Genomic DNA, 24,465 nt, shown 5'->3' with positions numbered 1-24,465 from the left:
GTGCTGCCCCTTGACTGCATCATCCGAAAACACGACGTCAGGTTCCACATGTACGCTGACGACACCCAGCTCTACCTCAGGACCACCTCCCTCGACGCCCCCCCCCCCCCCTTCCCCGGCTGTCTCTCAATTGTTACACTGCTTGTCCGACATCCAGTACTGGATGAGCAAAACTTTCCTCCAACTAAATACTGGGAAGGCCGAAGCCATTGCCTTTGGTCCCCACCACAAACTCCATTCCCTAGCTCTGACTCCACCCCCCCCCCAGCCACCGTCTGAGGCTGCACCAGACTGTTTGGAACCTTGGCCTCCTATTTGACCCTGATGTGAGCTTCCGACCACATATCCACTCCATCACCAAGACCGCCTACTTCCACCTCCATAACCTCGTCTGACTCCGCCCCGCCTCAGCTCATCTGCTGCTGAAATCCTCATCCATGCCTTTGTAACTTCCAATGCTCTCCTGGCCGGCCTCCCATCTTCCAACCTCCATAAACTTGAGCGCATCCAAAACTCTGCTGCCCGTATCCTAACTCGCACCAAGTCCCGTTCACCCATCACCCCTGTGCTTGCTGACCTACATTGGCTCCCTGTCCAGGAAGGCCTCGATTTTAAAATTCTCATCCTTCTTTACAAATCCCTCCATGGCCTCGCCCTCCCTATCTCTGTAACCTCCTCCAGCCCTACAACCCTACAACCCTCCAAGATTTCTGCGCTCCTCTAATTCTTGCCTCTTGCGTATCCCCGATTATAATGCCTCACCTTTGGAAGCCGTGCCTTCAGCTGCCTAGGCCCTAAGCTCTGGAATTCCCTCCCTAACCCTCTTCGCCTTTCTACCTCTCTCCTGTCAGACGCTCCTTATAACCTACCTCTTTGACCAAGATTTTGGTTACCTGTCCTAATATCTGCTTATGTGGCTCGGTGCCAAATTTTGTTTGATAATGGTCCTGGGGACATTTCACTATGTTAAAGGTACTATATAAATGTAAGTTGTTTTTTAGTTCGTATCTACCGCGCAAATGCAGCAACTTCATGCCATTCAATGCATGTCAGGGGTGAGGCAGACAGCAAGATGCCGTTTTCGCGAAGCTAACGGTGTAGTGACGCAACTCATGCAGCAACTTTTGGATATTCGCATTTAACCACGCATCTGCTCCTCGCCTGAAGTTGCATACCATTTACGCATAAATAACAGCAAACGCTATTAGCCTCACTGTTATTTTGACAGCAAAATCTGGCCCGTTGAGTTTTTGTGTGGACAGAGATACTTGGGCTGGAGAGTTATTATGTGCTTTTCTGCTGAGATCATGCCACTTCTTTCTTAGCACAGAGCAGCATGAATAGTAATGCCACAGCAGGTTGCTATGCTGAAGTTGCAAGCGCAGAGTTTATTGACCCTTGGTGTGCGGTGAATGAGTTAGTATTATCTGGGTACATTTAGCCTTATTCTTCAGCAGTCCATACTTAGACACAAAAATAACTGACTGGAATTACCTTGGACGTAGAAGCATAGAAGGAGGCCATTCAGTCCATCGTGTCTGTGCTGTAAATTGTGCTCACACTCCCAAGGGGGAGTTCTACAATGGGACAATGAAAATAGTCGACGGAAAAAATTATTGGAGTCAGTGTGAGTAGTCTAAAAAATTTTTTAATGGGGACTCAAAGCTCTCCGGTTTGCTATCCTAATTATATAGATCAAGCTGGTCATCTTGTGACTGCATCCATATTCATTCTTCTGACTCTCAACTGGTGCCAAAGGCTGTTTTGTAACTCTTCAAAATCCTTTTTGTCTTCAATACCGGCGCGTATATTTGTGCATTTTTGTTACGTGGCATTTATAGGAACGTGTGTTATTACAGCAAGTCAGCTGTCCATACTAACATAATAGTGTTTGTATACTTCAGGATCTAGGTATTTTGTTTGCAGTGTACACTGGGGAGGGGGAAGCAGTATTGCTGAACAGAGGTGTATAGGGGTTTATCCTACCTTGTCTTGGGTGGTACTGAATTGAGTTAGGATTCTTGCGAGCCTACCTTTTGACTGTCCCGTTTTAGTGGGTCAGTATCTTTCATCCCTGCTGTACTGACTTTGGAATGGAATTCCAGAATTTTAAGTTGCAGCTCAAGCCCTTCAGTTAGTTTCAATTCAGATGTGAGAGACTGTTATTGAGCTACAGGTACTGCAGTGGGAATGTGAAGTCTGGAATGTGAGAATCAAATTGTGTACCTTTTAAAAAATAAATAAGCTTTAAATGTGTGGGTTTGTGAAGTGTGGACAAGGTGACACGTGGAGCACATTCCAGACCAAAACTCCCCTAAGTTAGCTTTATTTTTGCAACCTGAGCTGGAATTCTTAAAATAAATACATAACTTTAGATTTCACCTGTCCCCCCGCCCCCAAAACCTGGTTTGATCAACAAAAGACCAAAAAACAAAATACCGCAGATGCTGGAAATTGGAGATAAAAACAGAAAATGCTGGAAACACTCGGCTGGCAAGGCAGCATCTGTGGAGAGTGGATAAACATTAGGCTAACTTCACAGCTCGATGACCCTTCATCAGAACCGGAAGACCTTACAGATGAACAGAGCAAGGGAAAAGGGTGGGTGGGGGAAATGACCACCTACCCAAGATCTAATTCCTTAAGAAAACTGGAGATGATGAAGTGACAGGAGTGATGGTGCAAGACAAAAGGAGGCATGATGAGAGAAGTTAGATGGTGCAACATGTGACCTTGTTTGGGTCTGTACCTTTACATAGTGAGTTTCCAATCTGGGCAATGCTTGGGAGATCAGTGAGCAAGAGGCTTCTACATGAAGCAACAGCGAATCAGTGGCTCTGACCCATCAATGTGTGCTACTGAGGTGCAGATTCAGGAGTCAGTGCCTTCGGTGGTCGAGGAACAGGGTATCCACCCGCTCTGTTATGCAGGGAAAGATCAGCCAGTGACTTAGTGACCATATAAACACAGTTCCATTTTTACTGCATGGGATTCCAGCATTTAATCTACTGTTTTGAGGATCTCATTTCGCGATCACATTTAATTTTCCATGAAACTGGAAAGCAGTGACCTTGCCTACAATCTGCATAGGGTCTGCTATTCCTTCTAATCAGGGCCGCTGATTTGTGGCACCTAAATAAGTAATATTCTATGTTTGTTAGATTGGATTCTGGGACTTTGACTGATGTTCTGGGAATGACCCTTAGTGATTCCATCCATTTTCCATCGAAACCATAATTTTTGTGCACTTTTTGTTTATGGGAATGGGAGGGGGTGGGGAGAGGAAATGTTATTAAATGAGTTGGCTGTATATAATTTTTATTACTGTGCTTTTTTCAGGGACTTGGTTATTGACTGTTGTAGTTTTTAATCACACAGCAAATTTTAAAACCTGTTTACATATTTGTGTATATATAAAATCAAATTCAAAGCCTGTTTTTGTTCTTCCGACAGACAATAACTTTATGTTGCCCTAGTGCCTTGGTGTGGAATTATTCCACAAATGAAAGCAAAAGCAGCAACCCTGGCTCACCTCTTGATCTGCTTCAAGTGGCCCCGTCGTGTTTACCTATGCCAGGGGGTAATTCCGCCTTCAATCAGCAGGTATACTTGGGTAGCTTGGCACTATGCAGCAAATTGCTATTTTAGTTTTTTTTTCCCCCCACTACGTTTCTCGGCAGAAAAGCAGCTGCATAAAAATAAACATAAACTAAAAATTTTGAAATGACTCAAAATCGAGAGGTTTGTTAAAAGAAATGCAGTGCTGTATCCCTCTCCAGGCCATTTATTTTAGTGTGTGTGTGTGTGTGTGTGTGTAATTTTAGTGCACATTCCATTGTAAGTTTCTGTATCCACATTGTTAATGTAAACTGGTCTTGCTGTAATATATCCTCCCACCAGTGGCGGCACTATAGCACCTCACTGTGTCTCCTAGCTTCGTGCAACCCGACATCTCTGCTTCACAACGCTAAATCATCAAATACAATCAAAGTATTACACAAAATACGGGCAGATTGCATGACATTAAATGGAGATTGATGTCTGCCTGCCCTAGCAAAATTATTCTGCCCCACCAACCCTGCTTCACCTGAAGACTATACTTTGTCTTGTTTTCCCCGTATAATGCCATGGGAAATTGACTCTTATTAGAGAGCACTGGAGTATTTTCAGGCTTGAATTCTATGATGATATGAATATTAGCATTGACATTTAACCTTATAGTTAATTTTATCTCCTACATTTTTAAAGCCCATTATACAGAGAAAGATGGTAGGGAAGATGTTTCAGATGGCAGCTAGGTAGGAGGCAAGTTATAGGAACTGTGTGCACCAGTAATGGGGAGGTTGACTGCTGTGTTGGTAGTATTGGGGAGGTGGTCCTGGGTTTTGGGAGAGAGGTTATAGGATCTGGGATTATGGGAGGGTTGGGGGTTAGTGTGTGAGGGTCTGGGATGAACTGGGAAGGCGTTTTGCAGCATATGGGAGCACAGTGAGGAGTGGTCGTGGTGTGTGGAACCATTAGTAAGGGGATAGCAATGTCAGGGTATGGTTGAACTGTGGGTAGTCCTGTGGTGTGGAAGCACTGGGCGGGAGGGGGGGGGTGGTGTTGGAGGTGGGTTGCAGCTGACAAAGTGTGGCGATAGTAGTTTTCTAGGGAATGGGGCAAAGTCACGAGTGCTTGGCTTGAATGGCGAGAGTTGGCTCCCCATGTTAAAGTGAGGGAAACCCTTTTGATAATTTCCCCCATCCCATAGTCTCAAGATTCCTTTAGCACACATTCAGTGTTTTCTTCCATCAATTAAAAGAAATGAAATAACACTTAAGGAACTTTAAACTGATACTGGGCTTGTCAGGGTTGGGAGGGGGAGAGGAAGAGGAGAGAGCAGGGGAACATCAGGCAGCATTAATCCAGTTTTCACCGGGGAGGGTGGATGCGGTAAGGCGGCAGCAGGAGCAGACAATTGGTATTGGACCAGAGGCTCAATTGTAACTACTCCAAGACGGCTGGTGCTGCAGTGCCGTTTATCTTGGAGACGTAGCTGGGGTGTCTCTCGGGTAAGTGCACAACGGGGTGCCCCCTACCTTGGAAACTTATCTTTGGAGACCCAACATAAGTTAAATAAATACATTATGCTTTCCATAACAGATGGGAGTGGTAGAACTAGGCATTACAGGAAGTTAGTGTCACCAGTGCAGGAAGTGTGTGCCTATGCAAGGCTTTCAATTTATTGCAGAGTTTTTATATATAGCTATAATCTATACACACACAATGATTTCACTGTGTAGCTAAACCACTTTGTTTTAATGCTTTAGGTCCGAGCCAAAATTTATGAAGTGGAGCAGCAGATTAAGCAGCGAGGACGTGCCGTGGAAGTACGGTGGTCTTTTGATAAGTGTCAGGAATCCACTGCAGGTAAAGTAATTTACCCAGCATGAAAATAAACTGCCACATGGAGAGCTGAAGAGGTAGTGTCTTCCCCCACCCCCTGCCATTCCCCCATCCTCTGCCACTCCCCCCTGGTTGTAAGATGAGTGACCCACTCTCTACTGATGTAATTTTCCCTCCATAGGTGGCTAGAGTCACCGTATTTAACTTGATTATTTGGGCTTCCTGTTTGCTTGGTGAGAAGTAGCTGAATAGGTCCTTCTAACCTTGTAATGTAAATTGCATCGTCACACCAGCGACGCTTTTGAATCGCTCTAGAGGTGCTCTGCTAGGGCTGTCAACACCCCCCCCCCCCCAATCCACATCGTTCACCTGAGGAAGGAGGTAGCCTCCGAAAGCTTGTGAATTTAAAATAAAATTGCTGGACTATAACTTGGTGTTGTAAAATTGTTTACAATTGTCAACCCCAGTCCATCACCGGCATCTCCACATCATGGCCCCCAATCCCAACATAGGAGGTCTTGAACAGTTGTCTGCAATGCCAAAGATAAGTCTCCTAGATTTCTGAAGGCCAGCAGCTGGGAAAAGACCTGTCTTAGCGAATCTGGCTCGTTGACCTTTGGTGTTGCCGCCTGCTGCACAAGGCCCGCGCTTTGGGAGCTGAAGACATCGGAGCGCTTTACAAATGGCTCTGAGCACGTTAGTATCGGAAAAAGGAATGGACTGCGTTTGTTAGTGAATGAAAAAATGAAAAGGTCTATGTTTAAAAAGAGAGTTGAGAAATACATAACCACCCACCCCTTTTCCCCCGCCCCCCCCCCAACCCCACAAAAAGGAGGAGAGAGGGTATATAGAATAACTTTGGGTGAATGTTTATTGAAACTATCAGTGTGTGATGTGTAGCTGCAGTTGGGGTCTCAGCCAGCCAGGCCCTATTTACACTGCTTGGGTAAACTTTGGATTTTGCAGCCTGGGATAGAGTTCTGCTTATACATGTACACAGAGCTCCTCCACCAGTTGTTTAAATCTTTAGACAGTGCAGGGACAGTGGCTGCATTGCCTAAACATTTAATTACAGGTACGTTTGAAGTGCGTCCAGGTGGTCAAAAGGATCCACTGGGCACTTTTCATATCTGGTTTGACATAGCACTGAATTCACAAACCAAAATGCGAGACTCCCTCCCTCAGGGACTCTTGCTCTGCTTTACTGTGGAGTCCGAGTTGTGCCCTAACTTCAGATTTACACTTTTGTTGGTGTAAAGAGGTTTCCTTTTTGCACTGAGCTAAAGTTGAAGTGTAAAGGCCTGCTTGAAGGCCTTAAATCATTTCAGTACTGGATAGTAAACGCGTATTTTTGAATTAATATGTTCAGTGATTGTTTACCTCCCCTATTCTGCTTTTTAATTATTATATACTACTAACCCTGCCATTTGAACAAGTGTACTGTGATAGCTGCATTGGACTTTCAGCAGATTAACTGTACTTTATCTTGAAGGAGACAATGTTACAGGGCAATTAGGGATGGGCAATAAATGCCGGCCTTGCCAGCGACGCCCACATCCCGTGAACGAATAAAAAAAAGTACTTTATGCTTTTAACCACTAGAGGACACTGCGCTGAATGATAATGAAGCCAAGAATTAAGCCACTAGAGCAAACTGATGGTTTGGATTTTTGTGACTAGTTCTGACTCTTTCCCCACCCCCCCCCCTTCTCTGTTCCTGTCATTTAAAAAAAATTCTTTTAAACATCGAGAATTGACAACATAATTGGAATAGCAGCTTGGTACAACTACTGAACCTGACCGTGTGGAGGAGCTGAATTAACATAAGGAGTTGCAACGACTCTAATGCTAAAGCACCTCAAGGTTAATGAGCCTTCCACGCCCCCCCCCTCCCCCGCCCGCGGATCGACGTTAAAATTTACCCCTATGTAACTCTGTGTATGACGGAGGGAAAGTCAGTGTATAGACGTTTCAAGATGAATGTTGGAAATGGATTGCCCACAGAGGGATTGAGACCGATAACAAGTGGTCAGCCATTTGGCAAGAAAACCCATTGAGGGATCTAGGTAATGAACTGCTTTTGAACTCTGCGACTGTCCAGACAGGCAGAGTGGTCTTTTCCAGTCTGTACATTAAACTGGCAGCCTCCATTCAGAGGCTATGGAAACGGTAATCTGGAAACTGGAAATGTCACCTGTGAATTGGTGCCTGCTATTCTGTGACTTGGATTAAGCTATGTTGTAGGGACAGAGTAAGGGAAACTTAATGCTGCCTTTGATCTGTGCTGTAATTGACTTGGGAGTGCTGGATGCCTCACTTTGGTTACCATCTCAGACGATTGCAAAAGTTTACCCAAATATATTTTAAGAGAAAAATAATCGTGAAATCGTGATGTGCAGAATAATGTTTGGGAATATTGTATGAAAAGAAAAATGGAATTGTGAAAGCTGAAAAGATGCACAGTTAATTTAAGCTAATAAACTGCTCAAGGGTTTAATTTTTACTGTAGTATAAAAGACTAGAAAAATAATATTTCACCAGGAGGTGATGCTCTTGAGTTGATTACCCAAAGAGACATGAAAGTAGAAATCTCATTATATGGGCCACTTTGATTATAGAATCACAGAAAGTTATGGCACAGAAGGAGGCCATTCGGCCCATTGTGTCCGTGCTGGCTGAAAAAGAGCTAGCCCACTTTCCAGCACTTGGTCCGTAGTCCCATAGGTTTTGGCACGACAACTGCCCATCCAAGTACTTTTTAAATGAGTTGAGGGTTTCTGCCTCTGCCACCCTTTCCGACAGTGAGTTCCAGACCCCCACCACCCTCTGGGTGAAAAAATTTCTCCTCAGCTCCCCTCTAATCCTTTTACCAATTACTTTAAATCTATGCCCCCTGGTCACTGACCCCTCTGCTAAAGGAAATAGGTCCTCCCTATCCACTCTATCTAGTCCCGTCATAATTTTATATACCTCAATTAAATCTCTCCTCAGCCTCCTTTGTTCCAAAGAAAACAACCCCAGCCTATCCAATCTTTTCTCATAGCTAAAATTCTCCATCCTTGGCAACGTTCTTGTAAATCTTCTCTGTACCTTTTCTAGGGCAATCACATCTTTCCTGTAATGTGGTGACCAGAACTGTACACAGTACTCAAGCTGTGGCCTAACCAATGTTTTATACAGTTCTAGCATAACCTCCCTGCTCTTATATTCTATGCCTTGGCTAATAAAGGCAAGTATCCCGTATGCCTTTTTAGCCACCTTATCTACCCTGCTACCTTCAGGGATCTGTGGACGTGCACTCCAAGGTCCCTCATTTCCTCTATATCTCTCAGTATCCTCCCATTTATTGTGTACTCCCTTGCTTTGTTTGCCTCCTCCAAATGCATTATCTCACACTTCTCCAGATTGAATTCCATTTGCCACTTTTCTATCCACCTGACCAGTCCATTGATATCTTCCTACAGTCTACAGCTTTCTTCTTCACTATCAACCACACAGCCAATTTTTGTATCATCTTGATCAAGCTTCCCATATTCAAGTCCAAATCATTTATATATACACCACAAAAAGCAAGGAACCTAGTAGTGAGCCTTGCGGGACCCCATGTGAAACAGCCTTCCAGTCGCAAAAACACCAGTCAACCATTACCCTTTAAATAAAACTGCTTATAGAAGCATACAGCATAGAAGGAGGCCATTCGGCCCACCATGCCTGTGCCGTCTCTTTGAAAGAGCTATCCAATTAGTCCCACTCCTCTGCTCTTTCCCCATAGCCCTGCAAATGTTTCCTTTTCAAGTGTATATCCAATTCCCTTTTGGAAGTTACTATTAAATCTATTTCCCCCACCTTCTCAGGCAGTGAATTCCAGATCGTAACAACTTGCTGCGTTTTAAAAAAAAATCTCCTCAACCCCCCCCCCCCCCCCCCCCCCCCCTCCCTCAGGTTCTTTTGCCAATTACCTTAAATCTGTGTCCTCTGGTTACCGACCCTCCTACCAGTGCAAACGGTTTCTCCTTATTAACTCTGCATAATTTTGAACACGTCTATTAAATCTCCCCTTCCATTTCTGCTTCAAGTTTTTTTTAACTCCCTTCCCCCCTCCCCCATTCTCTGTTCCTGTCATTTAAAAAAAATTCTTCTTTTAAACATCGAGAACTGACGACGTAATTGGAATAGCAGCTTGTTGCAATTACTGAACCTGACCGTGTGGAGGAGCTGAATTAACATAAGGAGTTGCAGCGACTCTACTGCTGAAGCGTCCCCAAGGTTAATGAGCGCCTCTGCTGATGTGTTTATGCAACTCATTCACACCAATAGGCTCATCAATTCTTTCCAATCAGTGACTGGGTCATCAGTACTTGCCATTTAAATGGCCTTTTTTGTTGTTGTTGCAATAATAGAAATCAATAGAAATAAAAAAAATACACAAAAGACAAAGCCATTGAAATGAATAGGTCCGTGTCAAATTTGGATGAGTTTGACTTGTAGACAGGATACAGTAAGTACTGTGCAGTTCATTGGAAAAATCAAACCACTGAGTGACATTAGGTGCATGAGTCATGAACCTAAAGGGTAATTGAGCTATGCAGTCTCAACTCACTTAAGATAATATGCCATTGCCTGCAGTTGCACTGTATTCTTGACATCAATGGTATTCCTATAGTAGATGGCAATTTAACACAGAGTCAACTATGGACACCAGGGCAACATCAGAATTCCACATTTTCCTGGGTCTTCCACTTCCCTGTCTCCAAACAGTGGGAATTTTGGGTGTGCAGCTTGTGCAAAGGGCTTGACTGGAGTGTCAGCATAAGGCAAATTAAATGGGAGAACAGTGTACAGATGTTATAGATCTCTGAGTATTTGCTTATTTAACAGTTAAACCTGTGAATTGGAGACACCTAAGGGACTTGCATCAGGTGTCCTTGTTTTGCAGGTGTCCTTATTTTCAAAATGGTCATTGTATGCACTGTGGTCTGGATGATCCAAATATCCCGCGGGATTGGCTGTATCTCCTGCAGGGTTCCATTTTTTCGCCCTCACCAAGGATCGTGCCTAATTCTGGAGCCTTGCCAGTGGGATGTGATTTCAGTTCATTTTCTGTTCGTTGGGTTTCCCAGTTCATTGCCATCCCGGGGGCCTTTTCCATTGAGTGATGGGATGAGATCTGCCATGTTGGCAGCCTGCACAGCGCGAGGTGGCTGCTCTTGGGCTGGAGTGCGTGGGAGATCCCAGCCAAATTGGGGGATTAATGTCCTGCAGATCCCTGTTCTGGACCCCCTCCCTCCTTGTGCTGTAGCTGCTAATGTATGATGTGCTGGGGGTTGGGTAGGAGGCTGCTCGCAGCTCATCAGTACTTGGCGTACTGGTGGAGTGAGATGTAGTGTTGTCCGGTGCAGTTCCCGGCTTTTGAGGAATGGGAGGTTCTTTACCCCAGCATCCATAGTGGCAGAGAAACTGCTCTATCCCTGGTATAGAGCCGTGCAAGCTTTCAATCCCAGAGATAGAGCGGTTTCCCTGCTGCTATAAATGCTGGGTGAAGAGCTCACCATTCCAAAAAAGACGTTTCTTTCGCCCTCTGCCATCTCGCGCTGACCTGTATATCCGGTATTTTAAGTTGTAAACGGACTTGGTGCATTGAAGGCTGTCCGTAGTTTGTAATTTGCGAGTGTCCGTGGTTTTAAGGTGCAGCTTGTATCTGATAGTCTCAAATAACTTGCATTGTGTCAATTAGTATCCGTTTTTTGCAGATGTCCATTTGTAAAGGTTGCACTGTAGTTTGCCGTTTTTATTTCTAGGTGAAAGTTGATTTGAGGGGGGGTGTTGGGATGGAATTGTTAAATTGAATGTTGCGAGATAAGTAAACCCTAGCACGATAACACAGTGGGTTGCTCACCGAAAAGGAAACAGTGGAGGGCTTGACTGGTGTACCTGTTGATGTGTGAACTTCGCAAAATAAACCTCAAACTTCCTGCGCTTGGGAGAGTGTAGGTTGGGCGGGAGTCAGAATTCTGAATAGGGCCTAGATTCGCTGGATGCCTGCTTGATTTCTTTTTGCTCTAGTGAAATTCTGACGTGGGAGGGGTGAGCGTGGGTGTTTCTTGTGTCTACACCCCCGTGCTGATGTCAAAAGAGGAGGCAGGACTGGTGGGATGACATCACTTACCAGAAATTCTGATAGTTCCACCTCCTTGTCCATTCCCAACCCGCCCCCCCCCCCCCCCCCCAAACCCCGATGGAAAGTACACCTGCTCAAAACAGATGTACTTTACTTGCCAGCATTACACACTAGCAGAAGCGGGGTTGAGATTGCTGGTTTCCTAACGGCAATTATAAGGAGGATTGTTTATCAAGGAAAAACTCACGCTTCAGCCAGTTTGGCCAGCCCCTCCCTCCCCCCCCCCCCCCCCCCCCCCCCGACCCCCGGCCCAATGTCCCAGGAGGTCCATGAATGATGTGGTTCTCCACCCCTTGTATCCCTTGTATGCTAATGTCCCTGTCCCTGGGATTAAGCGCTGGGCCAGACTGGTGGGCAGAGGGTCCCGTCACTCTGCATTTCCAACAATGCATCAACCTGAGAATTTCGCTGCTTTTTATTCTCAGCACGATTTGAAATAATTGCTTCCTTCAACAAATATGAATAAGGCTTGTTGGGTTGGGTCAGGTAAAATAGTATCTTCTTAAAAACCACCAGATAACATGTATATGGATTTTCTTACAAGATGTGTATACGATAAGCCTTGTCCTCGTATAAATTTCTTGCTATGATATCATCTAATAAATATTTTTTTCTTGCTTGTTGCCTTTGCTAAAGGTTTTACAATCAGTAAGGTCTTGCACACGTTGGAAGTACTGGATCGTCACTGCTTTGACAGATCTGATTCCAGCAACTCCCTAGATAGTCTCTACCACAAGATTTTTGGATCAAGCCAGAGCAAGGACAGCCAAGAGGTGAGTGGTGTGTTGCACGTTGTTTCCATTACAAAGCAAATATGCCATGGATCCGTTTCATGAGAGATGTGTAGTGTTTAAGGACATGGCTGAGCAAAATCGGTGATTTAATGTAATTGCAGTTTGATGTGTAAAAGTGCGAGGTAATAGCCTTTGGGAATAAAAACCAGAAATGAGTGTATCTACTCATTGGAAAGATGCCAAAGGGTGTGGATAAACAGAGTGCTCTAGTGGTTCAAATACATAATTCCTTGAAAGTGTGAGTTAGGTAGAGAAAGCCATAAAAAGACCAGTAACATTTTGTTTATTTTTTTTAAAAATAGAGTAATAGACCATAAGACCATAAGAGATAGGAGTAAGCCATTTGGCCCCTTGAGCCTGCTCCACCATTTAATGAGATCATGGCTGATCTGATTTTTACCTCTACTCCACTTTCCCGCCCTTTCCCCATATCCTTTGACTCCCTTGCCGATCAAAAATTTGTCCAACTCAGCCTTGAATGTATTCAATGACTCAGCCTCCACAGCTTTTTGGGGTAAAGAATTCCAAAGATTCATGACCCTCTGGGAGAAGAAATTCCTCCTCATTTCCGTCTTAAACGGGTGACCTCTTATTCTGAGACTATGCCCCCTAGTTTTAGATTCCCCATGAGAGGTAACATCCTCTCAGCATCTACCCTATCGAGTCCCCTCAGAATCTTGTATGTTTCAATAAGATCTCCTCTCGTTCGTCTAAACTCCAATGAGCATAGACCCAACCTCTTCAATCTTTCCTCATAAGACAATCCTTCTATACCCGGAATCAACCTAGTGAACCTTCTCTGAACTGCCTCCAATGCAAGTATGTCCTTCCTTAAATAAGGGCACCAGAACTATACGCAGTACTCCAGGTGTGGTCTCACCAGCACCCTGTACAGTTGTAGCATGACTTCCCTGCTTTTATACTCCATCCCCCTAGAAATAAAGGCCAATATTCCATTTGCCTTCCGGATTACCTGCTGCACCTGTATGTTGACTTTTTGTGTTTTGTGTACGAGGACGCCCAGGTCCCTCTGTACCGCAGCATTTTGTAGTATTTCTCCATTCAAATAATATTTTGCTTTTTTATTTTTCCTCCCAAAGTGGATGACTTCACACATTATATTCCATCTGCCAAATTTTTGCCCATTCGCTTAATCTGTCAATATCCCTTTGCAGACACTTTGTGTCCTCATTGCAACTTGCTTTTCCACCTATCTTTGTATCATCAGCAAATTTAGCCACAAGACACTCTGATCCTTCATCCAAGTCATTGATATATATTGTAAATAGTTGATGCCCCAGCATTGATCCCTGCAGCACCCCACTAGTTACAGATTGCCATTTTGAAAATGACTCTTTTATCCTGACTCTTTGTTTTCTGTTAGCCAATCCTCTATCCATGCCAGTATATTACTCCCAACACCATGAGCTCTTATCTTGTGCAGTAATCTTTTATGTGGCACCTTATTGAATGCCTTTTGGAGTACAAGAATAAAGAAGTGCAATAAAGTTGTACATGGTAATGGTTAGACCGCAGTAAAATACTGTATGCAGTTTTGGGCACCCTATTATAGAAAGCGTATTCAAGCCATAGAGAGCATAGAGTGTAGATTCACCAGGATAATACTGGGAATGGAGAAACTTTAGTTATGAAAAGACTTGAGATACTGGGACTATTTCCACTCGAGCATACAAGACTGAGGTTTTTAAAATTATGAAGGATTTAGATGGGATGAATAGGGAAAAACTATTTCCTCTGGTTGGAGAGTCCGTGGTGTGGGGTTGTCAATTTAAAATTGTCACTAATAGAGTGAGAAGTTAGAAGAAGTTTCTGAGGGTTGTTGGCACGTGGAACGATTTGCCACAAGGAGAGATTGAGGCAGAGACTATTGCTTCTTTTAAGAGAAAATTGGATGAATATTTGAAGCAGAGGAAGGTACAGATCTATAGGATGAGTGTGGGGTAGTGGGATTAATTGGCATAGACACGAAGGGCGAATGGCCTTCTGTGCTTCTACGATGAGCATAACATTTTGAAAGTGTTGGTTTCAATCCCTTTCTTCTAACTGGGGTGTTTGTCGTCTCTATCTTTCAAGACTCATTGATATGTTTGGTTCAGTCTTATACAGGTCCTGTGTGCTGGTAGAATGGGCTTGGTGGGAGGGGGGAAGAAATGTGGGGAGAGTAATGAGATGGTTGGAGTTTGGGGCCAGAGTGAGTGTCACCATGGATGCCTTTTTGATATACACAGCTCAGATGCTGATTGTAATTCCTATTCAAAAATATGTTTATGTATTTATCAGTTTTGTGGTTGACTGCAGTTATACTGCAGCTGTAGCCTGTCTCGGGTGGTGCCTGTACGTATGTGCTTGGATGCTTATGTGGAGCTCTGCTCATTATTAATGCTATGAGAGCATGGGTGAGACTAACAAATTAAACTATAGGCCACCAAAAGCCATAGACTAGAGTTATATTGCACCTGATGCCAAGTTCAAGCTGTGTAGGTTTGTCTCTTGCTTTAGTGTGCTTGGGAGTCAGATCGCTGATGCAACTCCTGAGTTATACTGCCACTTTCAAACTGATGGACACAAATAGTCTCCTATTGACTCATTGGTTCGACTGTCCAGGCCATTTCCTTTTAGCCAGTGTAGGAAATGTCCATTCCATAACTCTGGCAGGATATAAACCCAGGTTTTGGTATAGCATCCAGTTTTTGTCTCATTCATAGTTTTAACTTAATCTTCCTTTGGAAAAAAAATATATTTTTGGAATGAGACACTTGTAAGGCATAGAACATATAAATGTATGACTAAGTGTATCTACTTGTGTTAGTTGTTGATGAGGGACCCATCAGGAAAGGTTAGCATTCATTGCATTTGTGCAGTGCCCATTTTTTGAGCCAATCTGTGCAGGGTGTTCTTCTGAAAGGTATGTGCAAAGAAGTGACTGGGATAGGGGGTTATTGCTTTTACTGAAATTAAGGTCTTCAGAGTTCCATTGTCAATTCTTGTGCTACTTTGTATGATCCTATTTGTACAAGGTGGTCAAATGAATGAGGAGGAATACTAGAGTACGACTATAGATATGGCCTTTGTCCTTTGTTTGAAAGAATTTCATTCTTCACGTGCAAGATTTCCTGTTGGCCTGTCCAACGTTTCTTTATCTGCCTCGACATTGTTTTGGAGCAATTTTGCTATTCTATTTCTTTGCTTCTTTTGCTATTACTTGGATCCTCTGGGCAAAGAAAGAAAGAGCTTACTTTTATATTCCACCTTATGAAATCTGCAAGATGTCTTGAAGTGTAGTCATGGTTATGTGGGTAAATGCAGCCTCGCAAACAGCAAATGAGATGAATGACCAGTTAATCTGTTCTTGGTGGTGCTGGTTGAGGGAAAACTCCCTGCTTCTCTTCAGGTAGTGCCATTGGATCTTTATTGTTCACCTGAACCGCCGGCTCAGGCAGACGTGACCTCTCTTTAATGTCTCATTTCTGACGGTGAAGCACTCCCTCAGGATTGTACTGAAGTATCAGCCCTCATTATCTGCTCGGGTTCCGGAGTGTGACTTGAACTGACAACCTTTTGACTCAAAGGTGAGAATGCTACTAACTAAACCAAGCTGACGCTAAGGTTATGGCACGGAACAAGGCTTTTTTTATATGGCAGAGCGGCAAGCTCACATGTCTGCTAGGGTACGACTTTCCCAAGGGAAAGTGTCCCTATAGGGTGACGATACCTATGGTAGGTTATCTGACATTTCCCAACACTGCGCAACGAAACAATTTTTTATTTTGTTCTTGTTCCTCAGAATGATACAGATTATTAATTGGTTTTTCCATTTAAGTTTCTGCTGACCCTCAATGTTTCTTTCTGACGCACAACTAGGGGAGTCGGGGGCGGGAGGGAAGTTCCCCAGGCAACTGACCTAAAAGGAGATTCTGTATCTGAGATATATAAAGTTCTTTTTGTTCGCTATCTTACTGAAAATGCTGAGCCACCAGCAAAGCCCTTGTGGTTTTGTCACAATTTTTTAATGTGGGTAATTGACCCATCTGACCATTTCTTTTACAATGCTGTAACTTTCTTCTCAGCTTTTTGGTAGCACGTCCAAATTCTCGTTTAAGAAAAGTACGCTTTGAACTTAGCAAAAACGGTGGGATTTTTTTCTCCCCGCAGCCAGTGTCTCAATTAATGTTGCTGTGACTCTTTTTTTAAAAAAAAATTGGGAGGTAAATTAATTCTCTATCATCCTCTCTATCTTCTAAGACCCCCCTTAAAACCTCTTGGACCAAGTTTTTAGTCACCCCTCTTAATATCTTCTTCTTTGGCTTGGCATCCATTTTTGTCTGATTACGCCTCTGTGATGCGCTTTGCTATATAAATGCAAGTTGTTGTAATGTTTCCTGCGTTAATTGATGTCTTGTGCTCTTTGATCTTAACAGTTGTTACTGTTTAGTTTCTAACAGCATACGTTTATTTTTTTTCTCGGCCGTGTGCATTGCAATTGATTTTGATTTTCAGGTTTTCATTTTTCATGAATTCATTGGAAACCAGCTGTGGACAAATACAGCTTTTTTGGGTCAAAAATAAAAATGTTAGCTAAACTGATTGTTCGTAATCTGAAAACTTGGAAAGCAGCTTTGGAAGCAGAAAATTAAATCCATAAATAATAATCAGTTACAACTGCTTCCAAGAGTATAACACTAAAAGGAGATTATGTGCATCATCATCTGTATCCTCACTGTCACTTACCCCATAGGACTTTGCTCAGTAAACTAATAAAAGGAGGGGAGGGTTCAGGTAGGGTAAATTTATAATCAAGGCTGTAGAGCAGAGTAGCGATTTGGGTATAAACAAGCAGATTGTGTCAGGAAGGGACAGAGAGTTTAGCAAAGGTAATAGGGCATTAGTGACTAAGGCCACATCAGGGGAAAAATAGTAAAAAGTTAAAATTAAAGGCGCTATATCTGAATGCACGAAGCATTCGTAACAAGATAGATAACATTAATGGCACAAATAGAGATAAATGGGTTTAATCTAGTAGCCATTGCTGAGAAGTGGTTGTAGGTTGACCAAGGTTGGGAACTAATTATTCCAGGGTACTTGACTTTTAGAAAAGATAGGCAAAATGGAAAAGGAGGGGAGGGTAGCCCTGATAATAAAGGATGAGATAAAAGCAGTAATGAGAAAGGATCTTAGCTCAGAAAATCAGGATGTAGAATCATTATGGATAGAGTTATGAAATAACCAGGGGCAGAAACCACTGGTGGGAATAGTTTATAGGCCCCCTAACAGTAGTTATAGTGTTGGACAGAGCATCAAACAGGAAATTAGAGGAGCATGTAATGAGGGTAATGCAATAATTGTGGGGGACTTTAATCTTGATATAGACTGGGCAAACCAAATTGGCAAAAGTAGTTTGGAGAACGAGATCATGGAATGCAACTGAGATAGTTTTCTAGAACAATATATCGAGGAACCAACAAGGGAACAGACTATTTTAGATCTAGTATTGTGTAATGAGACAGAGTTAATTAGTAATCTTATAATTAAGGATCCTCTGGGGCAGAGTGATAATATTATGATAGAATTTCATATTGAGTTTGAGAATGATGTAGTTAAGTCCGAAACTAGGGTCTTAAATTTAAACAAAGCCAATTACATAGGTATGAGGGGCGAGTTGGCTAAGGTAGATTGGGAAATTAGATTAAAAGATAGGAGGGTAGACCATTTGAAGAAATAATTCATAATTCTCAGCGAATATACATTCCTTTGAGGAATAAAAACTCCGTGGGAAAAGTGATCCAACCGTGGCTAACTAGAGAAGTTAAGGGTAGTATTAGATTAAAAGAAGAGGTGTACACTGTTGCCAAAAAGAGTAGTCAACTGAGGATTGGGAAGGTTTTAGAAATCAGTAAAGGATGACCAAGAAATTGATAGGGAGAAAATAGAATATGAGAGTAAACTAGCAAAAAATATAAAAACAGATTATAAGAGCTTCTACAAGTATGTAAAAAGGAAGAGATTAGCAAAAGTAAACGTGGGTCCCTTAGGGGCAGAGACAGGAAAAATTATAATGGGGAATAAGGAAATGGCAGAGACGTTAAACAAATATTTTTTTATCTGTCTTCACAGAAGAAACAAAAAAACAATAGTGGGGAAGCAAGGGCCTAATGAGAGTGAGGAACTTAAAGTAATTAAGATCAGTAAAGAAAAAGTACTGGAGAAATTAATGGGGCGAAAAGCCAACAAATCCCTTGGACCTGATGGCCCACATCCTAGGGTTTTAAAAGAGGTGGTTGCAGAGATAGTGGATGCATTGGTTTTGATCCTCCAGAATTCCCTAGATTCTAGAACGGTCCACGTGGATTGGAAGGTAGCAAATGTAACCCAGCTATTCAAGAAAGGAGGGGGAGAGAAAACACAGAACTTTAGGCTAGTTAGCCTGACATCAATAGTAGGGAAAATGCTAGAATCTACTATTAAGGACGTAGTAACAGGGCACTTAGAAAATTATAATATGATTAGGCAGATTCAACACTGTTTTATGAAAGGGAAATGGTGTTTGGCAAATCTATTAGAATTTTTTGAGGGTGTATCTAGCAGGGTAGATAAGGGGGAACCAGTGGATGTAGTTTATTTGGATTTTCTAAAGGCATTCGATGAAGTACCATACTAGAGGTTGTTACACAAGATTCGGGCTCATAGGATTGGGGGTAATATTAGCATGAATTGAGGATTGGACAGAAAACAGAGTAGGAATAAACGGGTCATTTTCGGGTTGGCAGGTTGTAACTAGTGGGGTGCCGCAAGGATCAGTGCTTGGGCCTCAGCTATTTACACCCGGTCCCTTCATCTAAGTCATTGATATAGATTGTAATGTATCCAAGTTTGCTGATGATACAAAGCTCAGTGGGAAAGTAAGCTATGAGGAGGACGCACACCATCCCGACTTGGAAATATATCGCCGTTCCTTCATCGTCGCTGGGTCAAAATCCTGGAACTCCCTACCTAACAGTTTCACCTCACGGACTGCAGCGGTTCATGAAGGCGGCTCACCACCACCTTCTCTAGGGCAATAAATGCTGGCCTTGCCAGTGATGCCCACATCCCATGAACGAATAAAAAAAAAGTCTGCAGAGGTATATAGACAGGTTAAGTGAATGGGTGAGAAGGTGGTAGATGGAGTATAATGTGGGAAAATGTGAAATTATTCACTTTGGTAGGAAGAACAGAAAAGCAGAATATTTTTTTAAAAGGTGAGAGTCTAAGAAATGTTGGCAGTCAGATGTCCTTGTACATGAATCACAAAAAGTTAATATGCAGGTACAACAAGCAATTAGGAAGGCGACTGGTATGTTAGCCTTTATTGCAAAGGGGTTGGAGTATAAGAGTAAGGCGGTCTTGCTGCGATTATATAGGGTTCTGGTGAGACCACATCTGGAGTACTGTACAGTTTTGGTCTCCTTATCTAAGGAAGGATATACTTGCCTTGGAGACGGTGCAATGAAGGTTCACTAGATTGATTCCTGTGATGAGAGGGTTGGCCATTGAGGAGAGATTGAGTAGAATGGGCCTATATTCTCTACAATTTAGAAGAATGAGAGGTGATCTCATTGATGCGTATAAAATTCTTAAAGGGTTTGACAGGGTAGATGCTGAGAGGCTGTTTCCCCCGGCTGGAGAGTCTAGAGCGTGTAGTCTCAAGGTTAGGGGTCGGCCACTTAGGACTGAGATGAGGAAAAATTCCTTCACTTAGAGGGTGGTGAATCTTTGGAATTCTGTACCCCAGAAGGCTGGGATGCTCAGTCGTTGAGCGTATTCAAGACTGAGTTCGCTAGATTTTTGGACTCTAAGGTAATCAGGGGAAGTTAAGGATGGTGTTACATTAAAAGAAGAGGCTTATAATGTTGCCAAGAAGAGTAGTAAGCCTGAGGATTGGGAGAGTTTTAGAAACCAGCAAAGAATTGATAAAGGGAGTGAAAATAACATATGAGAGTAAACTAGCAAGAAATATAAAAACAGATTGTATGAGCTTCTACAAGTATGTAAGAAGGAAGAGTAGCAGCGAAAGTAAACGTGGGTCCCTTAGAGGCTGAGACAGGAGAAATTATAATGGAGAATAAGGAAACGGCAGAGACGTTGAACAAATATTTTTTATCTGTTTTCACAGTAGAAGACATTAAAAAAAAATACCAGAAATAGTGGGGAACCAAGGGCCTAATGAGAGTGAGGAACATAAAGTAATTAATATCAGTAGAAATTGGTTGTGATCTTCCAAAATTCCCTAGAACAGTCCCAGTGGATTGGAAGGTAGCAAATTTGAAATACCCCTATTCAAGAAAGGAGAGAGAAAACAGGGAACTACTGGCCAGTTGACCTGATGTCAGTCGTCGGGAATCCATTATTAGGGAAGCGATAACAGGGCACTTAGAAAATCATAATATGATTAGGCAGAGTCAACATGGTTTTATGATAGGGAAATCATGATTGACAAATCTATTAGAGTTTTTTGAGGATGTAACCAGCAGGGTGTATAAAGGGGAACAATGGATGTAGTACATTTGGATTTTCAAAAGGCATTCGATAAGGTGCCACATAAAAGGTTGTTACACAAGATAAGGGCTCATGGGGTTGGGGGTAATATATTAGCATGGATAGAGGATTGGTTATCGGACAGAAAACAGTGAGTAGGGATAAACGGGTCATTTTCAGGTTGGCAGGCTGTAACTGGTGGGTTGCCACAAGGATCAGTATTGGGGCCTCAGCTATTTACAATCTATATTAATGACTTAGATGAAGGGACCGAGTGTAATGTACCCAAGTTTGCTGATGATACAAAGATAGGTGGGAAAGTAAGCTGTGAGGAGAACACAGAGTTTGCAAAGGGATATAGACAGATTAAGTGAGTGGGCAAGAAGGTGGCAGATTGGAGTATAATGTGGGGAAATATGAGGTTATTCACTATGGTGGAAAGAATAGAAAAACACAATATTTTTTAAATGGTGAGAAACTATTAAATGTTGGTGTTCAGAGTGATTTAGTTGTCCTTGTACACAAAACACAAAGTTACTATGCTGGTACAGCAAGCAATTAGGAAGGCAAATTTTGCTAGGGGTTTGGAGTACAAGAATAAAGAAGTCTTGTTGCAATTGTACAGAGCATTGGTGTACACCACACCTGGTGTACTGTGCACAATTTTTGTCTCTGCACCTAAGGAAGGATATACTCTCCTTAGAGGCGGTGCAACAAAGGTTCGCTAGATTGATTCCTGGGATGAGAAGGTTGTCCTGAGAAGAGATTGAGTAGAATGGGTCTATACTTTCTGGAGTTTAGAAGAAGGAGAGGTGAGCTCATTTTAACATACAAGATTCTGAGAGGGCTTGACAGAGTGGATGCTGAGAGGATGTTTCTCCTGTTTGGAGAGTTTAGAACTAGGGGGCATAGTCTCAGGATAAGGGGTCGGCCATTTAGGATTGAGATGAGAAATTTCTTCACTCAGGGTTGTGAATCTTTGGAATTCTCTACCCCAGAGTGCTGTGGATGCTCAGTCATTGAGTATGTTCAAGGCTGAGATCGATAGATTTTTTGACTTTTATGGAATCAAGGGATATGGGGATCAAGCGGGAAAGTGGAGTTAAGGTGGAAGACCAGCCATGATCTTACTGAATGGGGGAGTGGGCTCGAGGGGCCGTATGGCCTACTCCAGCTCCTATTTCTTATGTGATATAAGTGACTGAAGATGCACTCTGTCCGTACTTCCTGTCGGTACAGAGAGAAACTGAAGTGCTCCTTGTGCCAAGTGAGGAAACCGATTGTGGGCATCACACGGATATATCCGAGGGTTCGCCCACTGACTCTATATGGGTAGAACTGAAAAATAAGAAGGGAGAGATCACTTTGATAGGAGTGTACTACAGACCCCCAAATAGTCAATGGGAAATTGAGGAGCAAATATGTATGGAGATTACAGACAGCTGCAAGAAAAATAGGGTGGTAATAGTAGGGGACTTTAACTTTCCCAACATTGACTGGGACAGCCATAGCATTAGGGGCTTGGATGGAGCGAAATTTGTTGAGTGTATTCAGGAGGAATTTCTCATTCAGTATGTGGATGGCCCGACTAGAGAGGGGGCAAAACTTGACCTCCTCTTGGGAAATAAGGAAGGGCAGGTGACAGAAGTGTTAGTGAGGGATCACTTTGGGACCAGTGATCATAATTCCATTAGTTTTAAGATAGCTATGGAGAATGATAGGTCTGGCCCAAAAGTTAAAATTCTAAATTGGGGAAAGGCCAATTTTGATGGTATTAGACAGGAACTTTCAGAAGTTGATTGGGAGAGTCTGCTGGCAGGCAAAGTGACGTCTGGTAAGTGGGAGGCTTTCAAAAGTGTGTTAACCAGGGTTCAGGGTAAGCACATTCCTTATAAAGTGAAGGGCAAGGCTGGTAGAAGTAGGGAACCTTGGATGACTCGGGAGATTGAGGCCCTAGTCAAAAAGAAGAAGGAGGCATATGACATGCATAGACAGCTGGGATCAAGTGGATCCCTTGAAGAGTATAGAGATTGCCGGAGTAGAGTTAAGAGAGAAATCAGGAGGGCAAAAAGGGGACATGAGATTGCTTTGGCAGATAAGGCAAAGGAGAATCCAAAGAGCTTCTACAAATACGTAAAGGGCAAAAGAGTAACTAGGGAGAGAGTAGGGCCTCTTAAGGATCAACAAGGTCATCTATGTGCGGAACCACAAGAGATGGGTGAGATCCTGAATGAATATTTCACATCGGTATTTACGGTTGAGAAAGGCATGGATGTTAGGGAACTTGGGGAAATAAATAGTGATGTTTTGAGGAGTGTACATATTACAGAGAGGGAGGTGCTGGAAGTCTTAACGCGCATCAAGGTAGATAAATCTCCGGGACCTGATGAAATGTATCCCAGGACGTTATGGGAGGTTAGGGAGGAAATTGCGGGTGCCCGAGCAGAGATATTTGAATCATCCACCGCTACAGGTGAGGTGCCTGAAGATTGGAGGGTAGCAAATGTTGTGCCTTTGTTTAAGAAGGGCGGCAGGGAAAAGCCTGGGAACTACAGACCGGTGAGCCTGACATCTGTAGTGGGTAAGTTGTTCGAGGGTATTCTGAGAGACAGGATCTACAGGCATTTGGAGAGGCAGGGACTGATTAGGAACAGTCAGCATGGTTTTGTGAGAGGAAAATCATGTCTCACGAATATGATTGAGTTTTTTGAAGGGGTAACCAAGAAGATAGATGAGGGCTGTGCAGTAGACGTGGTCTACATGGACTTCAGCAAAGCCTTTGACAAGGTACCGCATGGTAGGTTGTTACATAAGGTTAAATCTCATGGGATCCAAGGTGAGGTAGCCAATTGGATACAAAATTGGCTTGACGACAGAAGACAGAGGGTGGTTGTAGAGGGTTGTTTTTCAAACTGGAGGCCTGTGTCCAGCGGTGTGCCTCAGGGATCGGTGCTGGGTCCGCTGTTATTTGTTATTTATATTAATGATTTGGATGAGAATTTAGGAGGCATGGTTAGTAAGTTTGCAGATGACACCAAGATTGGTGGCATTATGGACAGTGAAGAAGGTTATCTAGGATTGCAACGGGACCTTGATAAATTGGGCCAGTGGGCCGATGAAGTTTAATTTAGATAAATGTGAGGTGATGCATTTTGGTAGATCAAATCAGGCCAGGACCTACTCCGTTAATGGTAGGACGTTGGGGAGAGTTATAGAACAAAGAGATCTAGGAGTACAGGTTCATAGCTCCTTGAAAGTGGAGTCACAGGTGGATAGGGTGGTGAAGAAGGCATTCAGCATGCTTGGTTTCATTGGTCAGAACATTGAATTCAGGAGTTGGGATGTCTTGTTGAAGTTGTACAGGACATTAGTAAGGCCACACTTGGAATACTGTGTACAGTTCTGGTCACCCTATTATAGAAAGGATATTATTAAACTAAAAAGAGTGCAGAAAAGATTTACTAGGATGCTACCGGGACTTGATGGTTTGACTTACAGGGAGAGGTTAGACAGACTGGGACTTTTTTCCCTGGAGAGTAGGAGGTTAAGGGGTGATCTTATAGAAGTCTATAA

The 24,465-nt window shown here is 43.0% G+C and overlaps 1 protein-coding gene across 6 annotated transcripts in view; it reads left to right on the top strand.

The window, feature by feature from the left end:
* The window catches only part of LOC137331279 (mediator of RNA polymerase II transcription subunit 12-like protein), a 482,895-nt gene that overhangs the window by 106,244 nt on the left and 352,186 nt on the right, over positions 1–24,465 (top strand). For all 6 annotated transcript variants that reach the window (XM_067994976.1, XM_067994975.1, XM_067994977.1 and 3 more), the window contains exons 9-11: positions 3,454–3,603; positions 5,313–5,412; positions 12,203–12,339. In XM_067994976.1, coding sequence (XP_067851077.1) covers positions 3,454–3,603; positions 5,313–5,412; positions 12,203–12,339 — 387 coding nt within the window. The remainder of the gene's footprint in view (positions 1–3,453; positions 3,604–5,312; positions 5,413–12,202; positions 12,340–24,465) is intronic.

Source organism: Heptranchias perlo, chromosome 13, assembly GCF_035084215.1.
Source record: "Heptranchias perlo isolate sHepPer1 chromosome 13, sHepPer1.hap1, whole genome shotgun sequence".
Taxonomy (NCBI): Eukaryota; Metazoa; Chordata; class Chondrichthyes; order Hexanchiformes; family Hexanchidae; genus Heptranchias; species Heptranchias perlo.
The sequence above is the reverse complement of the archived record's forward strand: the minus strand, read 5'-3'. Positions and strand labels throughout refer to the sequence as shown.